The sequence below is a fragment of the Ciconia boyciana genome, chromosome 1, assembly GCF_034638445.1.
Source record: "Ciconia boyciana chromosome 1, ASM3463844v1, whole genome shotgun sequence".
Classification (NCBI taxonomy): Eukaryota; Metazoa; Chordata; class Aves; order Ciconiiformes; family Ciconiidae; genus Ciconia; species Ciconia boyciana.
Window position 1 is genome coordinate 267,157 of NC_132934.1, and position 25,751 is coordinate 292,907.

At 48.9% G+C, this 25,751-nt stretch overlaps 1 protein-coding gene across 3 annotated transcripts; it reads left to right on the forward strand.

Annotated features, from left to right (window-relative positions):
- The first annotated feature begins 6,109 nt into the window (after nt 1-6,109).
- Nucleotides 6,110-25,339, forward strand: LOC140649154 (hematopoietic lineage cell-specific protein-like). Of its 3 annotated transcripts, none has more exons than XM_072855929.1 (15): nt 6,110-6,201; nt 8,402-8,485; nt 10,414-10,487; nt 11,565-11,694; nt 12,954-13,064; nt 13,757-13,811; nt 15,920-16,030; nt 16,557-16,667; nt 17,313-17,368; nt 20,394-20,463; nt 20,707-20,843; nt 21,522-21,632; nt 22,132-22,441; nt 23,218-23,289; nt 23,660-25,339. In XM_072855929.1, exons 2-15 carry the CDS (start codon nt 8,402-8,404, stop codon nt 23,794-23,796), a joined length of 1,569 nt encoding a protein of 522 aa, XP_072712030.1. In that variant the 5' UTR covers nt 6,110-6,201; the 3' UTR covers nt 23,797-25,339. The 3 variants fall into 3 exon arrangements, with proteins under 3 accessions (XP_072712030.1, XP_072712047.1, XP_072712039.1); XM_072855946.1 differs by having other exon boundaries at nt 21,525-21,632; XM_072855938.1 differs by having other exon boundaries at nt 6,126-6,187.
- The last annotated feature ends 412 nt before the right edge of the window (nt 25,340-25,751 follow it).

The window sequence follows — 25,751 nt, forward strand, 5'->3', positions numbered from 1 at the left end:
CAACAGTGAGTTACGGTCATAGGTGACTCCCTCCTAAGCAGAACGGAGGCACCCATTTGCAGACCAGACCCTCTTTTCAGGGAAGTTTGCTGCCTCCCTGGGGCCTGAATCAGGGATGTCACCAGACGGCTGATGAGCTTAGTACAGCTTTCAGACTATTACCCACTCCAGCTCTTTCATGTGGATGCTAATGATGTTGCAACAAGAAGTCCAAGGTTGATCAAAAGAGATTGCAGGGCCCTGGGAAGAATGCTAAAAGATTCAGGAGCACAGGTAGTATTTTCCTCAATCCTCCCAGCAATGGGGAGAGACATTGTGGCAATATTGGGGTGTCATTGGATTCTCGTTTATGTGTGGCTTGTATGCAGGCAGCTTTTGTGATAGTTGTAGAGAGCTCGTGAAGAGATCTTATGGGGATTATGGAAGATTTACCTCGTTCCATAGCATCTATTCCCCCAGCCCAATAAGCTACCCTGCTGGTGATAGAATGGGATCCATTTGCCAGGTCGGGTCCTAAATTTAAGAGAACTCCTGGACCCCAAAAGCCATTTGCTTCATCCCCACTCAGCATTATTCAGTTGCCACCACTCAGGTAGACTTGCCATAAATACTCTGTTTCAGTTTCACCTGGCTTTCTGCTGTATTTTTATTGTAAATTTGCCAATTTTAACAGATCCCAGGGAGTGATTCACACAGTATATTGTGGAGCACCACTGCGAGGTCCTTCAGACTGTTCTGTTTTAATGAGGGGTCTGGCTTCATATTCAGGGGGATTTGAGGGAAACAAAGAATCATCTTCCGCCCAGGTTCATTATTGTTGTGGTCACCCCATATGTTCCCATCCCATTGTTCAGGGGATGCAATTAATTTTCTAATTTGTACAATGTCAGGGGGACGGGGAGCGTGCACAAGCATCATTTTGACCTTTTCTTCCAACTTTTGGTTTTTCTCCTTTTCTTCCTGTAATTGTTTCTGCAGCTGTTCAATTTTCAAAGACAGTACTAATTCAGCTGCCTTTCTGCCTTCTATTTATTCTTTTAGGTCCTGCTCCCTTCTATTGTTATTCTTCCTATCCTATCCTGATAAGCAGCTTCTGAACAGGTACCTAGCATTTTGCATACAATTCCTTTCCCTTTTCCATCCTTTATATGACTTCTGGCCACCTTTAGCTGTTCTTTCACAGCTTCCCAATCATGCCAATTATCACAAGCCCATTCTGAGAATTTGGGACTTGGACTTATTCCATGCTTCTCTAAGTAATCAGTGATAATACTTGCCATCCTGCCAACTACACCAATTTGTCACGAATGAGTGCTTCAGATTGCTTAAAAAAACACCATCAAAGGTATTAGCAAAAAGTGGGTTTACTATGATGTTCTAAAAGTGCAACTTAACAAAGTTTGATGGCAAGGTTCACTCTGTTAATTACTGCATGGAAGAAATATACAAAGGAAAATAGGGTTACACTCAAGTTAGAATGATTCACAGAGAGACCGGGGATACAATAGGGTACGGAGGACCCTCCCAGTGAATCACGAGGCTCAGAGTAGACCCCCTTGCTTTCTAAACTCCTGATGGAGCTTAGGTGTGGCTAGGTCCAATCTTAGTCTCAGACTTGGACAACGGTTTATGTCTAAGGGATTATATATGCAAAATTTATCAATTCAGCATGCAATCAAAGTCACCAAGACAAAATCAAAGTTACCATACTACAAGGTTATGCATGGTATCGGTTGCTTACCAAGCATCTGCCATTGGTGAAAGGTCTCTCTGCCTTGAGAAGCAACCTTGAGAGGTGTCCCAGCTCAAGGGGAGATTACCACCACGCAACCACGCTGCCTAGCAGGGAGAGCTCAAAGAAGGCTCACTTAGGCTGTCATATTTATAGGATAAAGTGGTTGGCTCGTAGTCAAATTACATGCAATAGGAAAGGTATGCATGAGGCTCCTTGTACCCACAACTTTGTTTCTTGATAAATGAGTCTTGGAAAAGCCACCTGCTCTTCATGTGTCAGTCACATGATCGGTGTTCCAAGCTTATATGCATCAATGCTCTCCATGCCACCTGGCTTCTTTGTGGTTCTTGGAGAACAGATCGGAACCAGAGTTCTTGGCCCGGCCACAGCTCAGGCCTTTACCTCCTTTGGAGCCTGTACCAAACTATTGCTAGTTTGGTTAAGAGGTTGAGTGCATCCGTCACACGCTGGAAGAAACAGGCATGCCCAAGACATTAATACCTGGCTCCAGGACTGGTGCCTCCACCAGAACTTTGTTTTTTGTAACCATGGGAGAGTCTTTAAAACACAAGGTAGGCTGGGACCTGATGGGATCCACCCATCCCGATGGGGGGGACGCATCTTTGCTTGTAAACTGGTGGGACTCATTGAGAGGACTTTAAACTGGAATCAGTGGGGGAAGGGGATACCAACAGGAGAGCTGAAGGTAAGCCAAGGGTTGGCATGGCATCGCCTGAGGGTGGCAATGCTAATAGGAGCATTTGTGCTGCTCCAGGGAGCACTGAGGGCTTAGGAGCGCATCTGAAATGCTTGTACACCAACGCACACAGGATGAGAAACAAACAGGATGAACTGAAAGCGTTGGTCAGTTCCGAGAGCTATGATATCATTGGTATTAGTGAGATTTGGTGGAATGAGTCCCACAACTGGCGTGCTGGGATGGAGGGCTACAGGCTGTTCAGGAGGGGTAGGCAGGGCAGGTGAGGTAGGGAGTTGCACTATATGTAAGGGAGAGGTTTGACTGTACAGCCCTTACAGTTAGGGATGATGTGGTTGAGAGCCTCTGGGCAAGGATTAGGGGGATGTAAAACAAAGCAGATGTTGTACTGGGTGTCTACTATCAATTGCCCAGCCAGGATGCTAGCACTGATGAGTTATTCTATAGGCAATTGGGAGAAATCTCTGGATCAGTAGCCCTTGTCCTTATGGAAGATTTCAACTTCCCAGACATCAACTGGGAATTCCATACTGCTGTGACGAGCAAGTCTGGGGAATTCCTGAAGTTTGTGGAAGATAACTTCTTGGCACAAGTACTCAGTGAACCAACTAGGAAAGATGCCCTCCTAGACGTGTTGTTTGTGAATAGAGAAGGGCTCATGAGAGATGTGACAGTAGGTGGCTGTCTTGGCCACAGTGATCATGAAATGGTCGAGTTTAAAATTTTTGGTGTAATGGGAAAAAAGGTCTGCAGAGTTGCTACCCTGGATTTCAAGAGAGCAAACTTTAAGCTATTCAGGGAGCTACTTAGCAGTGTCCCCCAGGAATCTGCTTTTGAGGGCTTAGGAGTTGGTGAGTGCTGGTCAGTTTTCAAGAAGCACCTTTTAGAAGCACAGGAGCAGGCAACTTCACTGTGTCGAAAGTCAAGCAAGTGGGGCAGAAGACCAGCTTGGCTGAACAGGGAACTCCTCGTAAAGCTCAAGAGGAAAAAGGAATGGTACGACCTTTGGAAGCGAGGTCAGGCTCTGCAGGAAGATTACAGAGCCATGGTTCGCATATGCAGGGAGAAGACACGAAAGGCCAAATCTCAGACTTGAAACTGGTCAGTGTTGTGTCAGACAACAAGAAAGGCTTTTTTAAGTACATTAATAGCAAGAGAAGGCCTAAAGAAAACATTGGAACGATCCTTGTTGAAGATGGTCACCTGACTAATAGGGAGGAAGAAAAAGCAGAGGCATTCAATGCTTTTTTTGCCTCAGTCTTTAACAATATTGATGGACCTTGGGCTGCCCAGTCCCCTGAGTCAGAGGACCACAAGTGCAGGAACAGTGACTTTCCATTTGTGCATACTGAAATTGTACGGGACCAGCTGTGTCAGCTGAACGTTCACAAGTCCATGGGGCCTGATAGGATTCACTCCAGAGTACTGAAGGAGCTAGCAGATGTTATGGCAGGACCCCTCTTGATCATCTACCAAAGGTCTTGGGAGTCTGGGGAGGTCCCCCCTGACTGGAAGCCAGCCAACGTTATTCCAATTTACAAGAAGGGTGTGAGGGAAGACCCAGGAAACTACAGACCTGTTAGTCTAACCTCAGTTCCTGGAAAAATTATGGAGAAGATCATACTGGGTGCTATTGAAAGACATTTAAAGAACAATGCAATCATCAGGAATGGTCAACATGGGTTCAGAAAGGGAAAGTCCTGTTTAACTAATTTTATATCCTTCTATGATAAGGTCACCCACCTAGTGGATCAAGGGAAGGTGGTGGATGTAGTTTTTCTGGATTTTAGTAAGGCTTTTGATACTGTCCCTCACAGCATCCTTCTGGACAAGTTGTCCAACTGTGACATGATCAGGTACACAGTGTGTTGAGTGAAGAACTGTCTGAACGGCAGGGCTCAAAGGGTTGTAGTGAATAGGGCTACACCTGGGCGGCAACCAGTCATCAGTGGTGTTCCTTAGGGCTCAATTCTAGGGCCAGTTCTATTCAATATTTTTATCAATGATCTGGATGCAGGAGTTTGCTGGTGATAATAAACTAAGAGGTGCTGTTGTCTCTCTCAAGGGACAAGAGGCCTTGCAGAGGGATCTAGATAGATTGGAGCACTGGGCAATCATTAATGGCATGAAATTTAACAAGTCCAAATGCCAGATTCTGCATCTGGGATGGAGTAATGCCAGACACAAGTATAAATTGGGAGAGGAGTGGCTGGAAAGCAGCCCTGCAGAAAGGGATCTGGGGGTGCTGGTTGGCAGCAGGCTCAATAGGAGTCAGCAGTGTGCCCTGGCAGCCAGGAGGGCAAACCGCATCCTGGGGTGCCTCAAACACAGAATAACCAGCCGGTCAAGAGAGGGGATTGTCCCGCTGTATTTAGCGTTGGTGCAACCTCACCTTGAATACTGTGTGCAGTTCTGGGCCCCACCATTTGAGAAGGATGTGAAGGTCCTTGAATGCGTCCAGAGGAGGGCAACAAAGCTGGTGAAGGGCTGGAAGGTATGTCCTATGAGGAGTGGCTGAGGACTCTGGGTTTGTCTCGTTGGGAGAAAAGGAGGCTGAGGAGCGACCTCATCGCACTCTACAGCTTCCCGAGGAGGGGATGTGGGGAGGGAGGTGCTGATCTCTTCTCCCTAGGATCCAGGGACAGGACGCCTGGGAATGGTTCAAAGCTGCATCAGGAGAGGTTTGACTTGACATTAGGAAGCATTTTTTTACCAAGAGGGTGGTCAAACCCTGGAAGAGGCTTCCTGGAGAGGTGGTTGATGTCTCAAGCCTGTCAGTGTTTAAGAGGCATTTGGACAATGCCCTTAATAACATGCTTTAACTTTTGGTCAGCCCTGAAATGGTCAGGCTGTTGGACTAGATGATCATTGTAGGTCCCTTCCAACTGAACTCTTCTACTCTATTCTATTTTAAGCCCTGTATATCTTGCCATTGTGTCAAATAAAAAATGACTAGGAGCTTTTCTTGCTTCACTTGACTCATTCAGAAAGGAAGTTATTTTGGTTTGAGATGTTTATCTAGTGTCAAACTAGTGTGCTACTCATGCTACTCATTCCAAAATTGTGCACTTTCCACCAGTAAGCAATGTACCAAAGAGTCTGATCTGTAAGTGCTTAGGATTCTTTAACTACATGCTTTCCATCTTCCTAGTTCAAGCTATTTACTTTGGGGTTTGGTTTTTTTTTTTTGGTCCTGGAAGAACTTTCATCTATGTGTGTATATATATATCTGTGTGTATGTCTATGTGTGTTTATATATATTTTTAATTGTGCTCTAAAGTACTGAGTCAAATTTCATAACAACTTCTGTAAGAAGTAGCTTGCTTTCTTTGGATCTCATTGTAATTGTCAAGCCCAGGGGCTTCAGCCTTTTGACTTTTCTGTGCTTTTATGGCAAAATGATTTCTTGGAAGAGATGAAAATGACACAATCACAATCTGGTTTTGCACAGTAAGAAATGTAATTGTGCCCCATCAAGCGCTACTCATGGAGTCAGCAATCTGTATCCTGGGTATAAGCCTTGTCACCGTCCCAGAGCACAGGCAGCGTGCAAGTGAACTACAACGCACTAGGGCAGGTTTTGATACTCATGACTTGAGCAGAGTTGGGGGCTGGGACACAGGAAGTGAAGATAGCTGAAGTTAAAACAGGAACTCGGAGCACACAGCAGCCCAAAAGCTGTCGCTAGCAACAGGTGCCTGAGCAAAAAGCAGCAAGTTTGCCAGCAGGAGCAGGTGAGCCTTTTAAGGTAAGAAAGCTGAATGGGTCGTGAGAGTGGAAAGTGAGAAACAACAAGAAAAAAATGTAGGGGTTTGGTGGGCAAAGAGAACTCCTTCCTGACCCAGCATGTGTGAGTTGATAGTGCTCAGTATTTGCTTCTCAGTCTGTTCTTTGGTCATCGTTGTTGGTCTTGTGTTTGAGGCTCTGAAGAGCCACCAGTTTCCAAATCAACCAGCATGCCTGTGCTAAGTGTGGTGGCCCTATATTTATGCTGTAGTGGATGCTTTCAAGGGGAAAAAAATGGGACAAACTAAAGGGTTGAGATGCTATTCTGGCTGATATTCCTCATTACAGAGGGTGTCTGGAGCCTTGTGGTGTGTTACAGTCTGTGGTCTGTCATGGTTCCCAAGATGCATGGTGGATGGCTTTGGAGAGTAGGTGTTTACCTATGAGCCACAAACTAAAAATCTTTGGAGTGAGAGATGCTAATAAATTAGGGAGGGGAAAAGGAGATGAAAGGTATTGTTAGATTGTGCTATGTTGTCCACATGAGCCTTCCTGCTTCCCCTGCTTCTATTTGCAATTAGCTATATTCAGTTTGTCATAAGATTACTGTCAGTGCCTACAAACACAGCGGAGTTTGTCACAGACCTGCTGTGTTCTGAAGTATGACAACTTTTTTTTTTTTTCCTGAGGCAGCCTGGGGAAGGCCTAAAGCCAGATCTTCACAGTAAATCTGCCTTCGTCCTACATCCTCTCCCTTAGCTGACTATCTGGTTTTTGTTTAACAAAATAAAGGCTCATCCCTGCTGTGCTCTTTTAGTTTCTGTTGTCTTTGCTCCCTGGTCTTACAGTGCTGATTCTCTTAGACAATTGGTAAGGGCAGCTTGAAACTGAACTGAACAGTGCACTGTACTGAACAGAAGGTTATTCACTTAACAGCTTTTTGTGTTGTACGCTTAATTACTTGCATAAACATTTTGCTTGCACAGAAAGCAACTGTCCTGGGCACTTGGGGCCAGTTTGTAGGCTACTGTGTGCTTGTGGGATTGAGGGGTTAGTGCCGTTGAGAAGCACATAATAAAAGCGTGCCGTTAAATGAGGATCCATCACAAAGCAGTTCTCTTCCCTCCTGTTGGCTTGTTCACAGGTTTATGGGATGTTTGCAGTGACGTGAAACAGGGCTCAGCAGCCCAGTCTTTGCTGCACATTCTGTTCAGTCTTTCTTGCTGCCCCAATGAAAAGCTGCTTTGGGTGACAGTAAGAACAATTTGGGGCTCCTCGACACCACAGGCAGTAATAGGTGGTGGGATGCGAGAGCTCTGCTGAGAATGATTGCTCTGTTGCATAGGGGCAGGCAAGCCATGTAATCTTTCTTCTGTCTCTCATTTTGTAGAAACTGTGTTGTTTGGGAGGGGCTTTTTAATCATCTTTTTTCATGGTCACCTTGAAAATGAAATGTAGGCGTTTTAGATTTCACATTACTTTTATTTAACTTCCTCTTCCTGGGCCTATCACTTCCTCCAGGCCTCTTTGGACAGCCTGTACAAGCTGTACCAGTGCAGCTTCAGCCTTTGCAGCCCTGCACTCTTAATTATTTTAGCCCCATTTCCTGTTTTTACCATATGACAGACATAAACACCACACAGCGTACTGTACCAGCAGTCAGACCAGCATACAGCTTTTCTCTGAACCTTCTCTAGCACACTAGGCAGTAATTAAAATGTTGGAAAACAGACAAGAGACTTCAGGAGTCCAATCTCAGGTAAATAAGCATTGTATCATGGTGGCAGAGCAAGCCACGGCCTCTGGTGGTGTGCCGTGACTGTGCTTAACAGAAGGGAGGTTAAAGCAGGAAACAGTCTCCCACAGCACAGAAAATCAATGTATGTTGGAAAAGCAGAATCTGGTAGTTGGATGCTAGCACTAATTTACATTAAAATAAGGTGTGCATTTTAAGTGTAGAGTCAGTGTGCATGAAGACTGTGGTTTACACTTAAAATCCCTGTGTGTTTTGCTGAAAGAGGTGCTGGGGCTCAAGAGTAGCTATTTTTGGGGTGCCCTGTGCTGTATGAGGGACAGAGAGATCAGCAGGGCAGATGGCCTGCAAGGGTCCCTTCCAGCCCGAGTTATGCCATGACTGCTGTGGTCCAACATGCCCATGGCCGTAAGCCAGCAGTGCCCACGTGCTGTGAGCTCTGGGTGATACCGTGTCCTCCTTTGTGCAGATGTGGAAAGCAGTCGTGGGACATGACGTGTCGATGAAGGTGGAGGCTCAGGGAGACGACTGGGACACTGACCCTGATTTTGTGGTGAGTGTCTGGTGTGGTAATCCATATTATTGGTGGTGGTGGTGGTGGTGGTAAGGGTTCACTGGCCCTAGGCATACACTGGTCAACTTGGCCAGAGCTCAGGGTGAGGTACAGCATGCAGCACCGCTGGCTGTACAGGATCAGCCAAGTCCCACCAACCCCTCGCAGGTACTGCCAGGTCATCTGTCTAAGCCATTTCTGACCTGTATCTATGTTTAGTCTCCAGAAGTTCCTACATCAGTGTACGCCACATCTGACTACAAGTAATATCACTTCAGGAATACAGAATATTTAGTTTCTTTTAAACCTGCTCCCTGGTAACTTCACTGACTCCTCCCCACAACGTATGTTACAAAAAAGAGCAAAGACTGACATTTTCTCTTTCCCACGCTGTTTGTAATTGTACAGGATCCCAGCATTGTCCTCATTTGTCTTTTTTCCAGATGGAAGAATCCTATTCCATTTACAGTCACCTTGTGCAGATGCAGCTCCATGCCTCTAAATAGCCTTGTTTTCTATCTAGTCCAGTTCTCTAGGTGAGATGGTGAGAGAACAGAAGGGCTCAGCCTGTGGGAACCCCATGCATTCATACAGTGTCATGATTTTCATTTTCTATTTGATTCCCTATTTCTTTCCTAGTAAGTCACTCACACTTGGCTTTTTGGCCAATTCTGTATTTGCTACTCTTCTACATAATTGCACATAATTCCGTATTTCATACTCCCTCCTGAATGGTAAATATTGTGGAACCATCGTTGTGCAGATATAATTAGGATGTTTTTTTTGTCATATGCTTTACTTTTGTACTTATTAACACTAACCTTCATTTACAATTTTATCACCCACTGATTTGGCATCACAAGATTTTCTGCACTGCTTTGTCTCCTGTATTTGGTTAACCTTAAACAGTCCATTTACTGTCTCAAGACATTGACATCTCATTCTTCATACCCTTTTTCTAAACCTCTTAGGAGCACATAGCACAGCAAAAGTCCTGTTCATCCTGGTGCCAACGAGCACCAGCCATGCTTTACAGCCACAGGTCTCTCTGATCTCCGTTGAGATTTTGGTTTCCTTTCCAAGATAGTTTCTTGATGGACAGTCTCTTCTGTTACACAAGAGTCCTATGTTTTCGAGGTCCAGTCTTGCCTAGTTATTTCCAGTAAGAAATTCTAGTTTGGGACACAAAAGCAAGTTCCAAATTATTAATGTTTAAAAAAAATTCTATGCTGTCAAAATTGTTTTGGTTTTACTTCATTTCTTCTATTTGTGGCAGCATTTAAAATAAGCCTGAACACAGTAAGACTTTGTATTAAATTTTGTATTCTATTTTGTATATACATATTTTTAGCTTTATGTTATATTAGGAAAGAGTTTATTGATGCTTCAATTTATCAACTACACATTCAGACCTTCCAAAAAGAAGATGAAACAAGTGCTGTCATAACAAAGCTGAGGCAGAACAGCGGACCTTGAGTGAAACGTTCACTTCAGCGTTCTTCCAATATTTTCCTAAACAATTAATTTCCACAGCATTTTTGTTTGCTAGCTCCTACCTGGGGAAGAGGGATGGAGCTTCCAGCAGCCCCGCGGCCTGTCCCCGCGGCCGTCCCGGGCCGCGGATCCGCCGTCCTCGGGCGCCCGGCCCCGCAGGACGCCGGTCGCCGGCGGGGATGGCGCGCCCGGGACCCCCGGCCGTCCCCGCTGTGCCTTGCCCGCCGCCCCCTTCCCGTCCGTGCCCGGGAGCCGTCCTCGTCTCGTCGCCCGCCCCGGCCCAGGTCGTCCGGGCTCGCTCGGGGCCAGGCCCAGCCCGGCGGAGCTGCACCGAGCACCGTCCTCCGGGAGGGCGGCGGGCGGCGCTCGGGGGCCGGGGGACAGAGCCCCGTTTCTCCGGGGCGGGCCGCTGACGACTGCGGTTCGCTCTGCAGAACGACATCTCCGAGAAGGAGCAGCGCTGGGGAGCCAAAACCATCGAGGGCTCCGGACGCGCCGAGCACATCGAGTGAGTGCGGCCCGGCGGGGCGCGGGGGGCAGCGGGCGGACAGCCCGAGCCGCGCTGTGGGCGGGGCCCAGCCCCCTGCCGCTGCGGCTCCGACGGGCGTCTGCGGACCGCGACCTGCGGGCGGGCCGTTGCCGCGGCGACGTCCCGTGAAAGGAAGCGGCAGCGCCGGCCGAAACCCGCCAAATAAGGGCTTGTGCGCAGCGGGGCCGCGGCAGGGGCGGAGCGGCCCGAGGAGGCCTGGCCCGCCGTCCGACGCCCGCTCTCGCTGCCCGCCGGGGCCGTGGGGTGCGGGGCGGGCCGAGAGAGCTTTCCCGGCGGTGCCGGCTGCCTGGCGGCTGCCCTCGAGCTCCTCCCTTGGGGCCCCTCTTCTGGGCCCCTGCTTTGCGGCTCCTCGCTTGCGGTACACCTACGGCCCCAGAAAGCAGCGGGATGGCAAGGGAGTTGAGACCTCAGCCGGGCGAGGAGTGCCTTGGGGCTGCGCTGCCACCCCCTCGGGGCTGCAGCCTGCCCTCCTGGGCTCTGCCGGCTGCATCCAGGCTCTTGGTTTGAGATGTTGCTGTTGCACCAGAGGCAAAATTCACAGGCCGCCTGTGATGTTGTGAGGGGTTAACTTTCAAGTACCTCCAGACAGGATTGTCCCTGTGGCAAAGACTTCCTGCTCCTTCCCTGTCCAAAGGTGACCCTATGCAGCAGCTCCCTTGGGACATCCCAGTACTGCCCTGCACAGTATGGTTAGTGCAGCACACACAAAAAGGAAAGTGTGGGCTCCCGTTGAAGACAGGGTGTAGCCCTGAATGTGGGCTGCAGGGTGGGGGCTGGATGCACCCGCTGAGCCTACTGCTCTGGGTCCTTCGCCAGCCCCCAGGGCAGCATCATCTCCTGCCACAGTGTAGTTGCTGCACGTGTGTGGCTGCCACACAGAGGGACCTAGTGTGGGCACACGGTGGCAGCTGGCAGTGGGTTTATGTCCTGCTCTGTGCTGTGCTCTGGCTGGTACAGTGGCACAGGGATACTCCAGCTGTCTGCATGGGTCTGCACAATCCCCCAGTGACTTGCCCTGACTCTCTGTCTCACCAGCATCCATCAGCTGAGGAACAAGGTGTCAGAGGAACATGAGGTCATCAAGAAGAAGGAGCTGGAGACTGGCCCCAAGGCCTCCTATGGCTATGGGGGCAAATTTGGAACAGAGCGGGACCGAATGGATAAGGTAACAGTTGTAGAGGGCTTCCTTGTGCCACAGTGGAAAAGTCTTTTTCTCATAAAGGAAAGAGCATCCCTGTTTTCTGGCCTGACCCTGAAGAGCGAGAATGGAGAGCTGGCATGGCTGTGCAGATTCACACATGTCTAGCTAGCCCCTGATCTGCCTCCAGGATCTATTTGAACCCATTTGTGTAATTTGTCTCTACAACTTCCTTGCAACACTCCCCTTAGCTGTGAAGAAGGACTTTCTGTGTCTTGTTTCAAACCTGCTGCAGTTAAATTAGGTGCCTTCCTGCTTAATTTAAACAGTTAAATTAGGTGCCTCCCTATTTGTGCTTGGAGAACTAATGAATAATAATTCCCTCCTCACATTCTCCATTACAGACCTCTGTCATATCTCCCCAGCATGAAGCCCTAGTTCATATTCTCTGTTCTCACATCAAATCTGTTTTATGATTTCTGATAACCATCATCACGCTTCTTCCTGTACCTTTCAGCATTTAATACTTCTTTTTTTTCAGAAGTGAGATGATAAGATTGCAGTAGTATTCAGTATATGGGGTCACTGTGGGTGTGCATGATACCAGGATGGCAGGGTGAGAAACAAACGCTTCCAGGAGGCCAAAATGGAGCAGCCATGTTCAGACCCTTCTGCTGGAGCACAGTGAGGATGCTTTTGTTGAGCAGCTCCTCGGCTGTCGTCCAGATGTTGCAAGCATTCAGCCTCTGGCCCTTCTCCTGAGGAGTGTGTGCAATTCCTGGCCACACCACCTCCTGCAGGGAGCAGTAGGACCCTGGCCTGGCCTGTGGTAGGCGTAAAGGGTGATCCCAGCCAGGTCTGCTGAACCTCACTCTCAGACACAGAAAATAAGGAGCAGGTGCCAGACCTGCTGCCTGTGGGTTTTTCAGTTTTGCATGCCTATCCACACTTTTCTCCTCAGTTTCCTCATGTGATTATCTACCACTCCACTGGCATTTGGGAGCAGCAGGTATTCAGGATCCCACGGTTTGCATGGTGAGCTGGCAGTGGGGCAGGTTGTGTGGGATGGCTGCCCTTGAAGCTGCATCACAGGTCTCAGAGCAGAGCTGGTACTGGCAAAGGCTTTGTGGAACGCATCGCCACCACCAGCATGGTCAGTTTGGACCTGTCACCTCGTGGCTGCAAGCATCTTGGCAGCAGGGCAGAGCAACTGTGTGGTGCCTATGTCTCTGTCTACCCTGCCAGTCTGACCGTGGGTGCTCATGTCATGCTGTCTCTCTTCTCAGTGCGCAGTGGGCCACGAGTACATTGCTGATGTTGGGAAGCACTCCTCACAGACGGATGCAGCCCAGGGCTTTGGGGGGAAGTATGGAGTCCAGCGGGACAGAGCTGACAAGGTGTGTTGGACAGGGCAGCTGAAATATGTACTTGTGGCCTGTGCTCAGTGCTGTCCCTAAAACACTGTGCTACATTTAGGACTGTGGCTGCAGTTTTCAAAGTGCTGGTGGGTGGGTGCAGGTCTAGGCATGCCACGCACCATGGTCTCCACTGAAGCATGCAGCTCACCTCCTGTGTGTAGGACAATGACTGATGACAAATTGCAGGGCACTTGTGAAGATTAACTCTCTGGTTTGCGTTAACGTGCTTGCACTGTCCTATCCAGGAAGCACTGTGTTTGTCTTGGGGGTTGTGGTGTTTTGCATCTGCAAACCCCCAAGCTGTGCCATGCACAGTGACTGGCCGTGGCAGGACTGGATGGGGACAGCAGGATGCCGTCCCTCCTGTGCACATCCTGGTGTCAGACACTGCCCAGATGCCTTGCCTGCTGACAGGGTGTGGGGTCAGGATTGTGGCCCTCTTACCTGGATTGCGTGGGCTCTTGTGAGGGCCCGTTCCTGGGCATGCTGCCACATGGACAGCAGGGGTGGTGTGAGAGGCTGAGAAGGCCTGTACCAGCCAAGGAGTGGCCAGGTGCCTGCATGTTGCAGCACAAGACAGGGAGCAGGGGCCCAGCCCAGCCCCTGGAGGAGGGTGGGTGATACCCAGCTTGGCCCTCAGGACGACTGACATTCCTCCCCTTCTTGTTCAGTCAGCACTGGGCTTTGAATACAAGGGTGAGGTGGAGAAACACTCGTCCCAGAAAGGCAAGTCCATGGGCACATGTGGCCCCTTGACACTTTGCCCAGCTTCTCTTCTGCTCCTAATATCCTGTGCTGTCTGCTGTGGCACAGTCTCCTTTGTTATCCCCCTCCTGTCACTTGTTTCTGATTCCTGCTCCCAATCAGTAATCCTTGCAGCCCCATTCCCTGCTGTCCTGTCACCACCCTTCTGTTGTACATTCCGCTTGTCTCTACATTTTGCTTTGATGGAAACCACGTCATGGCTGAGCAGAGAGGACACCCCCACATGCACCCCCGATGGATGGCTGATTCTCCCATTCCTCTAAAAGTCCTTCTGAGCAACTGCTCCAGAGGGAACCCAAGCACTGTAGGACATGAGAAGTGATTTCTGAAAAAGCGGCATATAAGAAAAGGCACAACAATGGATATGGAAACAAAAGCCTGTACAGCACCCAAACTTTTGTAGAATTCTGGAGATGATTCAACCAAACTTTGACATGTGCACACAAGCAGCTATATTCATTAAGAACATTGCAAGAACTGAAACTAAAGATATTTTAAATATTCTGCAACCAAGAGAAGATGAGAGGCAAGGTCTGTTACTGTTTCAGATAAATGTGAGGAATTCTGCATAACCAAGAAAAGAAGAACTGAATCATGTTTGTTTCAGGGGAAACTATAAAAGAAGGAAGAGATTTTGAGGCATTCTTGGTTGATCTTAAATTAATGAATCAATCACATACAGTTGTGCTACATTAACATATTCCTGTATAAGAGATTGTATACTAGACTGTAGACATAGAAATTCATCAGGCTGTATAAAACCACAGAAATCGCTCAGGACAGAATGAAAATGTTAGAAATAGGGTGAGGTGTTTGGATTGCTTTTCGTAAAAATGTGTCCATACTGGAAACTCCAGCATCAAGGTAACAGTCATAAAATCTATATTTGCTGAAAACAGCATCCTAAAAGGTCCATTTCATAATGGCCTAATGGGTAAATAATGGTTTAATTGAGATAAGTTTAAGAAATTCCTAGGACTTACAGATTCATCCTTATGTATGTGACTGAGCGTCTATGAAACAGAGAGCCATTCTTGAATACAAAATGTTTTCATGCATATTTCTCTAGACCGCAGTCTTCATTAATTGATAAGGCTGAATTTGTTGGAGAAGCCCCAACTTATCCCTGTGAAATGCAGACCTGTAGGAAGAGGGTCAGGGAACAGAGAGAGGTAACTGTGATTTACTGCTTCTGAAGGGCAGGATTTGGAAACAGAGCTGGCAGACCAGGTCTCTCAAAGGAAAGTGTCTCTATACAGCTAGCAGCTAGGATAGAGACTGAAATTTCTTAGGACATCAGCCAACAAGGTAGTCCTTAGAGAATAACTGAACACAGTTAAAGTAGTTAATACATTACTAGTTTAGAAGATGGAAAAAGGGGAGGTGTAAGGAAGACATGCTGTGCCTCTATCACATAATGGTCGAGCGTGCCACAGTCTGAGGACAGAGCTGGAGCATGTCTCCAGAAATGTGTGTTTCAGCCTTTGCTGCAGCATCCAGAGTCAGTGGTTTCCTTGAAGCAGTCGAGATTCCATTACAGCAAATGTAAGCTGTACAACAAAAGTTTGCCATTTCTTCTGTACTTTCAAGGGCTCAATATACTTATTCACAGACCTTTTCAGAGACTGGCAGACCACAGGTTTAAATCCTTGCTCTGAAGATGCATGAGTGGGTGTATGCCCAGTGCCCAAGTCTTGCCTTGGCTTTGAGTCCTTGGGTAGCTGAGCTCCCAATGCCACCCCAGCTGTCCTTGGCATGGCGCTTTTCTTCCTTGCCCTCTCGGCCTGCTGTGTCTCCTGCTGCCCACGGCCCTCAGACTCTCTTGCTGCTATGACCCACGCTTCCCTTGTGCACCCATTCCCATGGGCCATCATCCTCAATGGCCCTCATGGTGCTCCCTGCCATCCACTCTGTCCCCTCCAAACCCCTTGCTTTTTCTAGTGTTTTCCATCATCCCTGCTGCTCTTCCTGCTCCCTGGTGCTCCTCCCCAGTGCTGCTCCCCATCTTTACCCCCTCCCCTCACCAGCCTCATGCTTGGGGCAGCATTTCACTCCGTGTACCCCCTAAGATTACTCCAAGGGCTTTGGTGGCCGTTATGGTGTGGAGAGGGACAAGGTGGACAAAGCGGCAGTGGGATTCGACTACAAGAGCCAGGCAGAGAAGCACGACTCTCAGAAAGGTGAGCTGGGGGAGCCGAATGCAGCAGGCAGTGTCAGGACTGGAGCTTGGGGCTATGCCCACGGGGGCTGTGGGGCACTGTGCTTGGTTTTTGCAACCTGCTGCATGAATGGTGGAAAAGCTATGGGGAGCTGTCAGGTGCCCACTGCTTGCAGCAAGGGAATGGGGCAGGTGAGGAAAGACATTGCACAGTGCATGACTGCTGGAAAAAGTTCAGGCTAAATGAAGAGGAGCAGCAGATTTCTGTGGGCACAGGGATCTCCTGGGCAGTATGTCACCAAAGGAAGGGTACAGGGGAAGCCCAGGCAGGTGCTAATAGCAGATGACATGTCCCAGGGAGGAGGGAGGGTTGTTGCTGCAGCCACCAGTGGGGAAATCTGGCCTTGCTCCATGTCTTTCTCTAAGTCCTGGGCAGGGAAAACTATTGCCCCTGTGAGAATAGCCTGAGCTCACAGTGCTGACACTTTTCCTTTTCCCTCTCTTGTCTCTTCTCTTCCATGCCATGATCTGGATCCCTGTGGCTGAAGACTATTCTGTGGGCTTTGGTGGGAAGTTCGGGGTCCAAAGGGATCGTCAGGACAAGAGTGCCCTTGGCTGGGACCATCAGGAGGAAGTGCAACCCCATGCATCCCAAACAGGTAGGGCAATGCTGCCACAGGTGGCAGCACAATTTCCTTGGTGCACACACAGACACAGAGCTAGTGGTTCATACTTGACAGAGATCCAGCTGCTGAAAACTGTGTTCAGCATGTTGTGGAGCAGCTGGGACATTGTGAACCCCCAAAGCACAAGGGTAAACTCTGCCAGAGTAGGTGCATGCTTAGATCAGTGGGGGACATTGAATGCAAGTCCCTGAATCAGGCTTCCCAGACTATACTGTGCTTTCTCTGTGAGGTACATTCCTAATCATGAGCTCATTCAAAAGGTGAGCATGTGGGAATGAGGCAAAGCAGGTTCCAGGAATGGCTTGACTACTGTATGTTTAACTTCAGTGAACAAGGCCACATTGCACTCAAATGGCATGACTGGCTTCTCACCCCAGTACCTTGGAAGCAGATTTGCCAGCATACAGCACTGAACACCTGTGTACTTTGCTGAAAGGAATGAAGGATTAGTCTTAAAAGCTACTGTCCAGAGCATTTTGCATGTATTATCTCTGTTTAGTTCCATATGTGATAAGATGCAGACAAAGCTAACTCATTTCACTGGTCACAGCATACTGAAGTTGGAGGTGCACACAGAATATAAACTATTATAAAAATAGCCTCATTTTTTCCATGCAGACTATGCCAAGGGGTTTGGAGGCCGTTATGGGGTCCAGAAGGACAGAGTAGATAAGGTAAGACTGCATGCTGCAGCCTGCAATTGCATCCTGCTAATCACTTCTCTTTGCACTGCTGCAAGAGAAGAGACTTCCCAGATGGAGATGAGGTCCCACTGCTCAGTGCACAGCTATTGCAAGGGTGAGGGAACTGGCCCAGTGTAAATACCAGAGGGTGCAGAGGAATGCAGCCTGGGGAGACCACAATGCAAGGAAGAAAAAGTTTTTTCCATTCTCAGCTGCTTTTGAATGATTCCATTCTTGGACTGAACAGTCATACACCTGCTTTCTCTTGGGGCAGGATTTAATAGCAGAGCCAGTGAAGAGCTTTCTAAGGGCATCAGACTGTGCCCTCCTGGATATCTAGTACCATTTGAGATACTGGGAGTGTTCTGTCTGGCTGCTTGCTGTCACTCCTACAGGCCCTGTGTGTACCAATACAGTCAGGATGAGTAGTGATAGCTCCTTGGAGATGAAATTTTGTGAGAGTGCAGCCTTGTGAGAAGTCTGAGAGGCCACAAGCTATTGCATTGTGCAGGAACTGTCTCTTACACAGGAGAGGTGCTGGATCAGGCTGAAGGCCCATCCGGTGTCATGTCCCCAGCACTGACTTGGAGGTGATGATTGTGCAGAGAGCAGTATCCATACAGAGTGGTTCTTGCCTTGGACTACCTCCAGCAAGAAGGTGATGTCGCTGTGGCTGCCATTCCTCTAGCTGTTCTTACTTAAGGCATAAGGTTTGTTAGCAACTGTCACACCCACACATAAACAAGGCTTCCCAGAAGCTGGCTTGAATCTTTGGTCCCTCCAGCAGCCAACTTGCAGACCTTCCTGGTCTCTCCAGTATCTGATGCAGATCTATGGCCCCTCTGGTATCTGGCTCCTTATCCTCTTATACTACTCACCAGCTGGTATGGCTTTGTGTATGAGTGACTGGCCCCATATCACTCCCCCTTAACTACTGGTGAAATGTGGCCATTCCTCATGGTGCTGTCTGTAACTCATCAGCTTCTCTGTTATTTGTTACCTTCCGCAGGTTTTTCTGTCCTGTCCAGGAGTTTCTTAAGGTCTGTTCCGTTAGCTAAATCTCAGGCCAGGGCCTAGTCATCTGCCTGCAAACTTTAACAAAACCCAGCAGGGATGGGATTGGCAGGGATCAACCTTGCATGAGAAGAGGTTTACTGGTTCAAGTTTTCTGTCTGGGCTGAAACCAGGCAAAGGCTCACCTACAGTCAAAATGCAGACTGTCTCAGGCACTTGAATTAACATTGTGCTTTGGCAGGCTACCCTGCAAGCTTGTTCAGGAAAGGGGGTCTTGCCAGTGGATGATGATCTGCATGGATGGGGATAACCTAAAAGATGAGAATCCTGGATGGTGGTGGGGCTTTGGGGCATTTGGAGGAGGAAGCAAGGGTACCTTCCCTGAACCATACTTTTTCTGTTGTTGGGCACAGTGCTAGTGGTGCTGTGTTGTGCCTGGTACAGTACCAACATCACCATACTCAGGAGCTGGAGGAAGCAGATGAGGAGCTTTCTGCAGGGCCCTGAGCCAAAGAAGGACATAAACACATACCTGTAACAACCGAGCATGTTCCTTTTCATGCTGCATGTGTAGGCTGGACCAGTAGCAGAGTGGGAATGGCATCCTGCCCATGGAAGAGATTAGCATGGTCTCTGAATTTAACAACAGCAAATGGAGGTGCATTGTCAAAAGGCAAGGCATCATGTATGTGGCAGAAAAAAGCATGCAAAATCAGATGAGCACTTGTGCAAAAGTCAGGGCTGTGGGTCATTTGAGGAGCAGGATGCAGGGAGGGGATAAGCAGTTCTTGATCAGCTCAAAGCGGAACATGAATTTGTGCATTTTGAGAATATTGAAGCATAATCAAAGACGGTAAAAGTAAGGATATTTGGGCAAGTATCTGATTGCCTGGTTTTCAGGCACTGGAGTAGTGCTGAATTCATTGCTCCAGAGTAGACCGTAATATACCACCAGGCAATCTTAACTCCCCTTTGATAGTTTTGAACACTTAAGTGTAGGATTCAGCTCTCACACTAAGACTCCTAAATTTAAATGCTGTCATATCAACAACATGCCCAAGTCTCTGCTATGGTCTTTGTAGACCTGCTTCTGAGCCTGCAGTGCTGTTTGCCTGCTCAGGCGTGTTTTCTTTAAGGAGAGCAGAGCTGCTCTCTGGGCTCCACTGACTGTAGTAGGAACTCAGCCACCCAGCCCATTGGTGACACCTGCAGGTGGAATCCTAAATGTAGCTGTGTTAGTCTGAAAGCTGGATCCTACCCGCAGTTTCCTTTTTCTATGATATAGTTTTCTCATTAAAGTGGATAAACCCCCTCTATCTCACTTTCTTTTTGCTGCAAACACCCCATTGATGCTATTACCAGTTTATCCATCTCTTCACACCTCATAAAGCCAGCGTTATCTCAGGTGTTCACACACATTTTCACTTTGATGTTTTCCAGCCTGTGCTGCTGTATACACATACTGCAGGCAACGACCTGCTGAAGGGACGCACGTTTTTCACAGTTAGGCAGCTGCAGCCGTGCATCCAATAGGGAAGTGCTTCCATGCCTCATACCACTGGGAGTGCAGGGGTCAGATGCATCGGGTCCATGGACCTCAGGAAGTGGTAGACTGCCAGGCATCCACTCAGCTCTTTGCCGTGTTACCAGTGAGCGCTTCTGCCTTGAATGCCCAGCCTTGCTGTCCCATGCAGCAGTTGTCTTGCCACTGTGCAGCCTCCTACACTTGGCTTCATGTAGCCTTTTCAGCTCTTGGAGTGCTACCCCTCTAACAGGAACAGCCCACCTTTGGCTGGAGGGCAGCAGGCACTCCCACAGTTCAGGGAGGCATCAGGAGAGCAGGGCTGCAGCCAGCAGCCTCCACAGGGCTGTGGCAATTGTACAGATGAGGACAGACACAGCTGGGAACAAAGCTTGCAGTCACCAGTAGCCAAACCCAGCAGTGGATCTCAGCACTGGCCTTGCCTAACAAGCTGGACACTTAATTCGCTTCCTCTTGCAGAGTGCTGCTGGCTTTAATGAGATGGCAGCTCCCACCTCCTCATATGAGAAAACAAGACCACTGGAGGCAGGTGAGACAACTGAGTACCGGCCCTGGGCTTGGTGGGAAGCTGTGGGCCTCATGGTCCCTCTGTGGCAGCACGTTGGCAGGCACGTGCTGTTGTGGGATGTGGATTTAACCTGTGTTGAGGGGCAGGAGAAGGTGGCTGCACTGCAAGTTTTTCTGGGAGAGGCAGAGGTCTGGGTTTCTCCTGGATGCTTGGGGTGGTGGAAGGGAGTCACTGGGCAGGCTTGACTAGCTGTCTTCTCCACAGGAGCTTCCAGTGGCACCAGCAGCCTGCGGTCACGATTTGAAAACATGGCTAAGTCAGCAGAGGAGGAGAGCAGAAGGCAGGCAGAGGAGGACCGGGTGAGGCGGCAGGCTCGGGAGCGCCAGGCAGCTCAGCAGAAGGTGAGCCATGGCTATTTTGCCATGTCCTCCAAGGCTTGTGAAGCAGACTTTTTCTCAGGGCCATGCAGCTCCATGTCCTTCTACCTCATCTCTTTACAGTAACCTCTTGCCTAAACTGCTTCTGTGCAACTGCCAGGGACTGTCATTGAACTTCAGAGCTGTCACTGGATTTTCTCTTTTGGCACACAGATCAGGACGTGCCTGCACCCAGCCATGACCCCATGTGTTTTGGCCTAGACTCCTTCTTGCCTCTAGTGCCTGGCAAACACAGTGCAATCACACCTCCGAGTATCACCATCCCAGCAGTCTGCATTCAGTGTTTTCCAAACTGGAGATTGCATCCAAACCCTCACATTTATAAGACCTTCTACATTGTGCTGTTTCTGCATTCAATGTGCAGATAAGGTTTCACCAGTAAAGCACTCCCTGATATATTCCCTCCTTGAGGCTACTTTCTGCAGACCCCATAGTCGTTACAGGCCTGCTAGTGTCCAGTCCCTAGGGCAGGTTTATGGGAGCTGGAACTGATTTCAGCTGGAGGAAAACAGAGTTGCTCTGTGAGCTGGAACAGATTTCAGCTGAAGGAGTATTTTCTCAGTTGCTCTGTTGGGAATGGGAACGGACATTGCTGTGGACCTCATGCAAAGGGATTGAGGGGATCTGATAACTTTTCTCCAGCAGGAAATCCCACAGAGAGAGAAGGACCACACAGAGGCAGCCCCTGCCACCGTGCCAGCAAGGGTGCCCAGGAGTGCTGACCAAGACAGGCCTGCGTCACAAGGAGAACAGGTGCCAAGGAGGGCTGGGGAGAGCCAGGAAGGGGAGCAGGCAGAGGGGATTGCACCTGAGAGGGGGCTGTGCTTTATGGGCAGCCCTGCAGGAAGAAGTGCAGCCACAGCATGGAAGAGGCTTTGGAAAGGAGTGAGGGGGAAGCACTGGGATGGTGATGGGACATGGCTGCACAGCACCTTACACCATGAGATGAGCTCTTGGAGGGGGTCAGTGCAGTGGCAGTCCAGTGAGCTGTAGCTAAGTATGTGAGAGAGGTTAAAATACATGAGCCATGAGGGTCTTCACAGCAATCCCAGGTGCCAGTTCAGCACAGACCTAATGGCTGAGCTGTTTCCCCATTGTGCAGAGGATGATGCTCCATTTGTGTCATGGTAGCACTAAAGGCACCTGTAGTGGAGTGGGCTCCCTTGTCTTGGGTACTGTGCAGTCACGGGAGATCTGCCTGCAGTGGATGCTTTACAGGTGACTTTCCTGTCACTTCCTCACTTCATGGCAGGAGGCAAAAAGGGAGGATGAGGAAACACCACCCACTTTGCCACCAAGGCCAGCAGATCTGGGCGAAGAGCTGTGCAAGATCCCCAGCCAGGATCAGCCCATCTACAGTGAAAGTCTGGATGTCGGTGGAGACTATGAAGAGTTGCCAGAGACCTCCGACTACTGTGACAGTACCAATGGAGGTGCTGACTATGAGGAGCTGCCAGCACCCTTGGGAAAGCTGGATGCCATCTATGACCATGGAGGCGATGGAGGTGAGGACTATGAGGAGATCCTTCCTGAGGAGCCCAGCCAGAGCCAGCCCCACCTGGGTGAGTACTGATGGAAGAGCCCATGTCTTGGGGAGCTTGTAGCTGTCCGCTCATCTCACTGGATGTATGGGACAGAGTCCAGAGGGAATTTGTATCCTGAAGTCTACTGTGGTCAGGGTAGCAGTCCATGATGATGGAGACTTGGTCGTCTCACACTCCCTTGCCTGGCTCCAAGGTGCGAGATCCACTGCATGGGATGCTAGGCCAGGCAGCAAGTATCTCTGCTGGAGCCAGACTCAGACTCAGGCAGGAGGACCAGAGGGCTGCCGTGGGCTTTGAAGAAGCTGGACCTGAACTGATGCTCTTGGTGCACTGTTTCCTGGCAAGTGACTGCCATTGCTGCACTGAGGCCTGGGGGTGCCCTCTTAATTTAGCCTGTTGCTGAAACAGCTGGTGCTCATGAGACCTGATCTGGTGATGTCTCCTGGGTGTGAGGAGAGCAGAGTAGTCGTCCTCCAAGCACATAAGCAAACTGCATGGGCTGCTGTTGATGTTTCTGTTGCAGCTTCACTGGTACTGGAGATGGTAAGTGGAGAAGCTGGAGTTATGTCCAGCCTTTTTCTTGGAAGAGAAACATGAAGCATCAGGACCCCGCCTCTCTCGTGCAGAAGGGAGGGGAAGTCATACCTTGCTTTGAGCCATGGTACACCTCTCCCTGTTGATAGGGTTTGGATGTAGTTCTCCCCAAGGCTGACAGCTGGGTGGAGGGTGGCACTGACCAGATCTATATGGCTGCTTTCAGCCTCTTTCTCATCTGCCTGTTCTGTCTTCTGCAGGGGAAATGGACAATGTTTATGAGGTGGAGAGCCCTGGGACCTGCGCAGTGGCTCTCTATGATTACCAAGGAGGTGGGTCTGCCATCCAGGCTGTGGGGAGAGGCACTTGGAGCTGGCTGGGGCGGTGCAACAGGGAGGTGGTGGCTTACACCATCAGCAGTGGTGAAAAGATTTCAACTTGGTGCTTTAATTTTTTTCCTCTTGGAAAGCAGAATGAGACCTGACTTGGGAACACAGAAGCTTCATCTTTCATCTGTGAAGTCTTGCTCTTTCTCTGCTTTATCTGTGCTATTTGAGGGGGTTGGATGAGATGAACTCTGAGGATTATCAGAATGCTTGCTCTGTATTCTCCTCCTAGGGGGAGTGGGAGGAGGGATGTAAAACCAGCTTTCTCTGGGGTTATCTTTGCATTGTGACCATCTTTTCTGAACAATTTTTGCAGATGGAGATGATGAGATTTCTTTTGATCCTGACGACACAATCACACACATCGAGATGGTAGATGAAGGCTGGTGGCGGGGGCATTGCCGGGGCAAAGTAGGCCTCTTTCCAGCAAATTATGTGAAGCTTCTGCAGTGAAACCAGCATTGTCCAAGCTGCTTCCTTCCAAACTTTTGCCTCTCTCTGCTTCAGCCTTTTATGTGTTATTAGCTTAACTTGGCTCAGCCTGGCGTGTCTACATGCAAGAAATACCAAGGAGCAAACTGGCAGTATCTGAGGGAAAGTTTTGGCCTGTGCCCAAGAGGACTTTGGTTCCTGTCCACTTCCAGATGGGAAAGGTGGGATGGTTTAAGAGCATGTGCGTGTGATATAAGACATCTTTTCTACCTAGGCTGTCCCACATGTCAACCAGCAAGCTTGCAGGAGAAGTGTGTCCAATTCCTGTTCCCAACAGGGCAATTCACAGAAAAGAAACATCAACTCTAATCCAGTCAAGGCAGAAGGGACATGAGCTATGGGACCTTTTTAAGTTGCTGTGGCCCTGGATCTTATCCTACCCAGGGGTCAAGGAAAAGAGCACTATGAAAGCCAAATGCCTTTTTTCCCAAGAAGGGTTTCCTCTTGCAGGATGAACTGAGTTTGCAGCATGGGATAGAGAAACATGAACCTGGTCTATCTGGGCAGATTTCAGGGCTGGGGCCTGGGCACATTTGACCATCACAATGAACACTGCTGACTTTTCCTGCACACAGACACAAGCTTGGCTGTAGTGAGCTGTTCCATTAAACAAGGGAAGTGTGTGCTGGCTTAATGAAAATGTAGGATGATCTTGCTAAGGTGGGAGATTACTCGCTTGGTTTTCTTCTCTGTGCCAAGAATGCTGTTGGGAGATGTGTCATTTCTGGGGTAAACCTTGAAAAGAGAAGTGTAAAAATCAGACTCTTTTCTGAGAAAAATCACTCTGGAAAATCTGTCTTGGAACAAGAGAAAAATACTAAAAGGCTTCACTTAACAAAGAGCTTGTTAATAACTGTCTTGGTCCTCATCCAGGCAGCCCATCAGAGGAATGTTCTGCTAGGGAAATCCTTTCAGTCTAGCAAATGTATCAGAGTAAGTGCTGCTTGATACAGGCAGTAGAATATTTTTAAGAGAGCTCCATTTTTCCTGTTAACTGCTCTGACAGTATAAATAAGCATACACACGCAGGTGGGGCAGGAAAAGCAGTCCCACAGCTTGTCTCTAGCCTAAGGGCTCCAGTCTGCTTTGCAGTCAGTGCTAAAGGTAGGTTCCCCCACACAGTATTTGGCTCAGTCTGTTCTCTCTGCTGTTGGGTGGTTTGAGTCCCTGTGCTGAAGTCAGGCCTCCCCAGTGTGGCAGTAAAACAGTTAACACCTCATAGGCCTTTGCAGGAATCACTAGTTAAGAAATAATTGCAGGTAATGGTCTCACCAGTTTAATTAACAAAGGAGTGAATTATTTGTTAAAGGGTATGCTGGCTAGAGTCTCCTTATCTGAAGAATGCTATTGTTATTTACAATATCCTGCTTATCTGACACAGTTTGGTGAAGAATGAGTTGCATAACCTAAAGGTGTTACTGCCCCATTTGGGCAGTAACAGCAATGTCTGTTACTCTGCTGCACTGTGCTCTCCCTCATAGCTGTAGTAATAAACTGCTGCTGTTCTGGCCTAACTAAAATTGCATCCTGGTTATTCTGTGACAGCGTATGTGCTCTGTGTCTGTTGTAGGCTCAGTTCCTTGCACAGTGAAAAGGGCCCCTGATTCTAGCCCTCCTCCCTCACAGATGTGGGGAAAAGGCTGAGCAGGTGGGAAGCAGGACAAGAGGAATTTTTTTATTTTTAATGTTTAAAGCAGTTTTCAGTAACAATCCAATGCAAACTGAAGCCCTCCCTTGAATCAGTATATGCCAGGCTAGACGCTCAACGTGCCACTGTATGAGTTGGTTGTTGTTCCTTTGTGGCATGCGAGTACCATCACAATAGGAATAAATCAGGGACACACTGAGTAGCACTGCATGTGAGAAGCTGCAGGAGCACACTCCAGTGCAGTGCCAGCTGCCAACAGCAGGGGTGC

What these genes read in the sequence shown, in the direction of transcription:
- LOC140649154 (XM_072855929.1), top strand. Translation starts at nt 8,402, where the DNA reads ATGTGGAAAGCAGTCGTGGGACATGACGTGTCGATGAAGGTGGAGGCT. An exon ending in ACCCCATGCATCCCAAACAG is followed by an intron (nt 16,668 to 17,312) that starts GTAGGGCAATGC and finishes TTTTCCATGCAG; the next exon opens with ACTATGCCAAGGGGTTTGGA. An exon ending in CCAGAGCCAGCCCCACCTGG is followed by an intron (nt 22,442 to 23,217) that starts GTGAGTACTGAT and finishes TGTCTTCTGCAG; the next exon opens with GGGAAATGGACAATGTTTAT.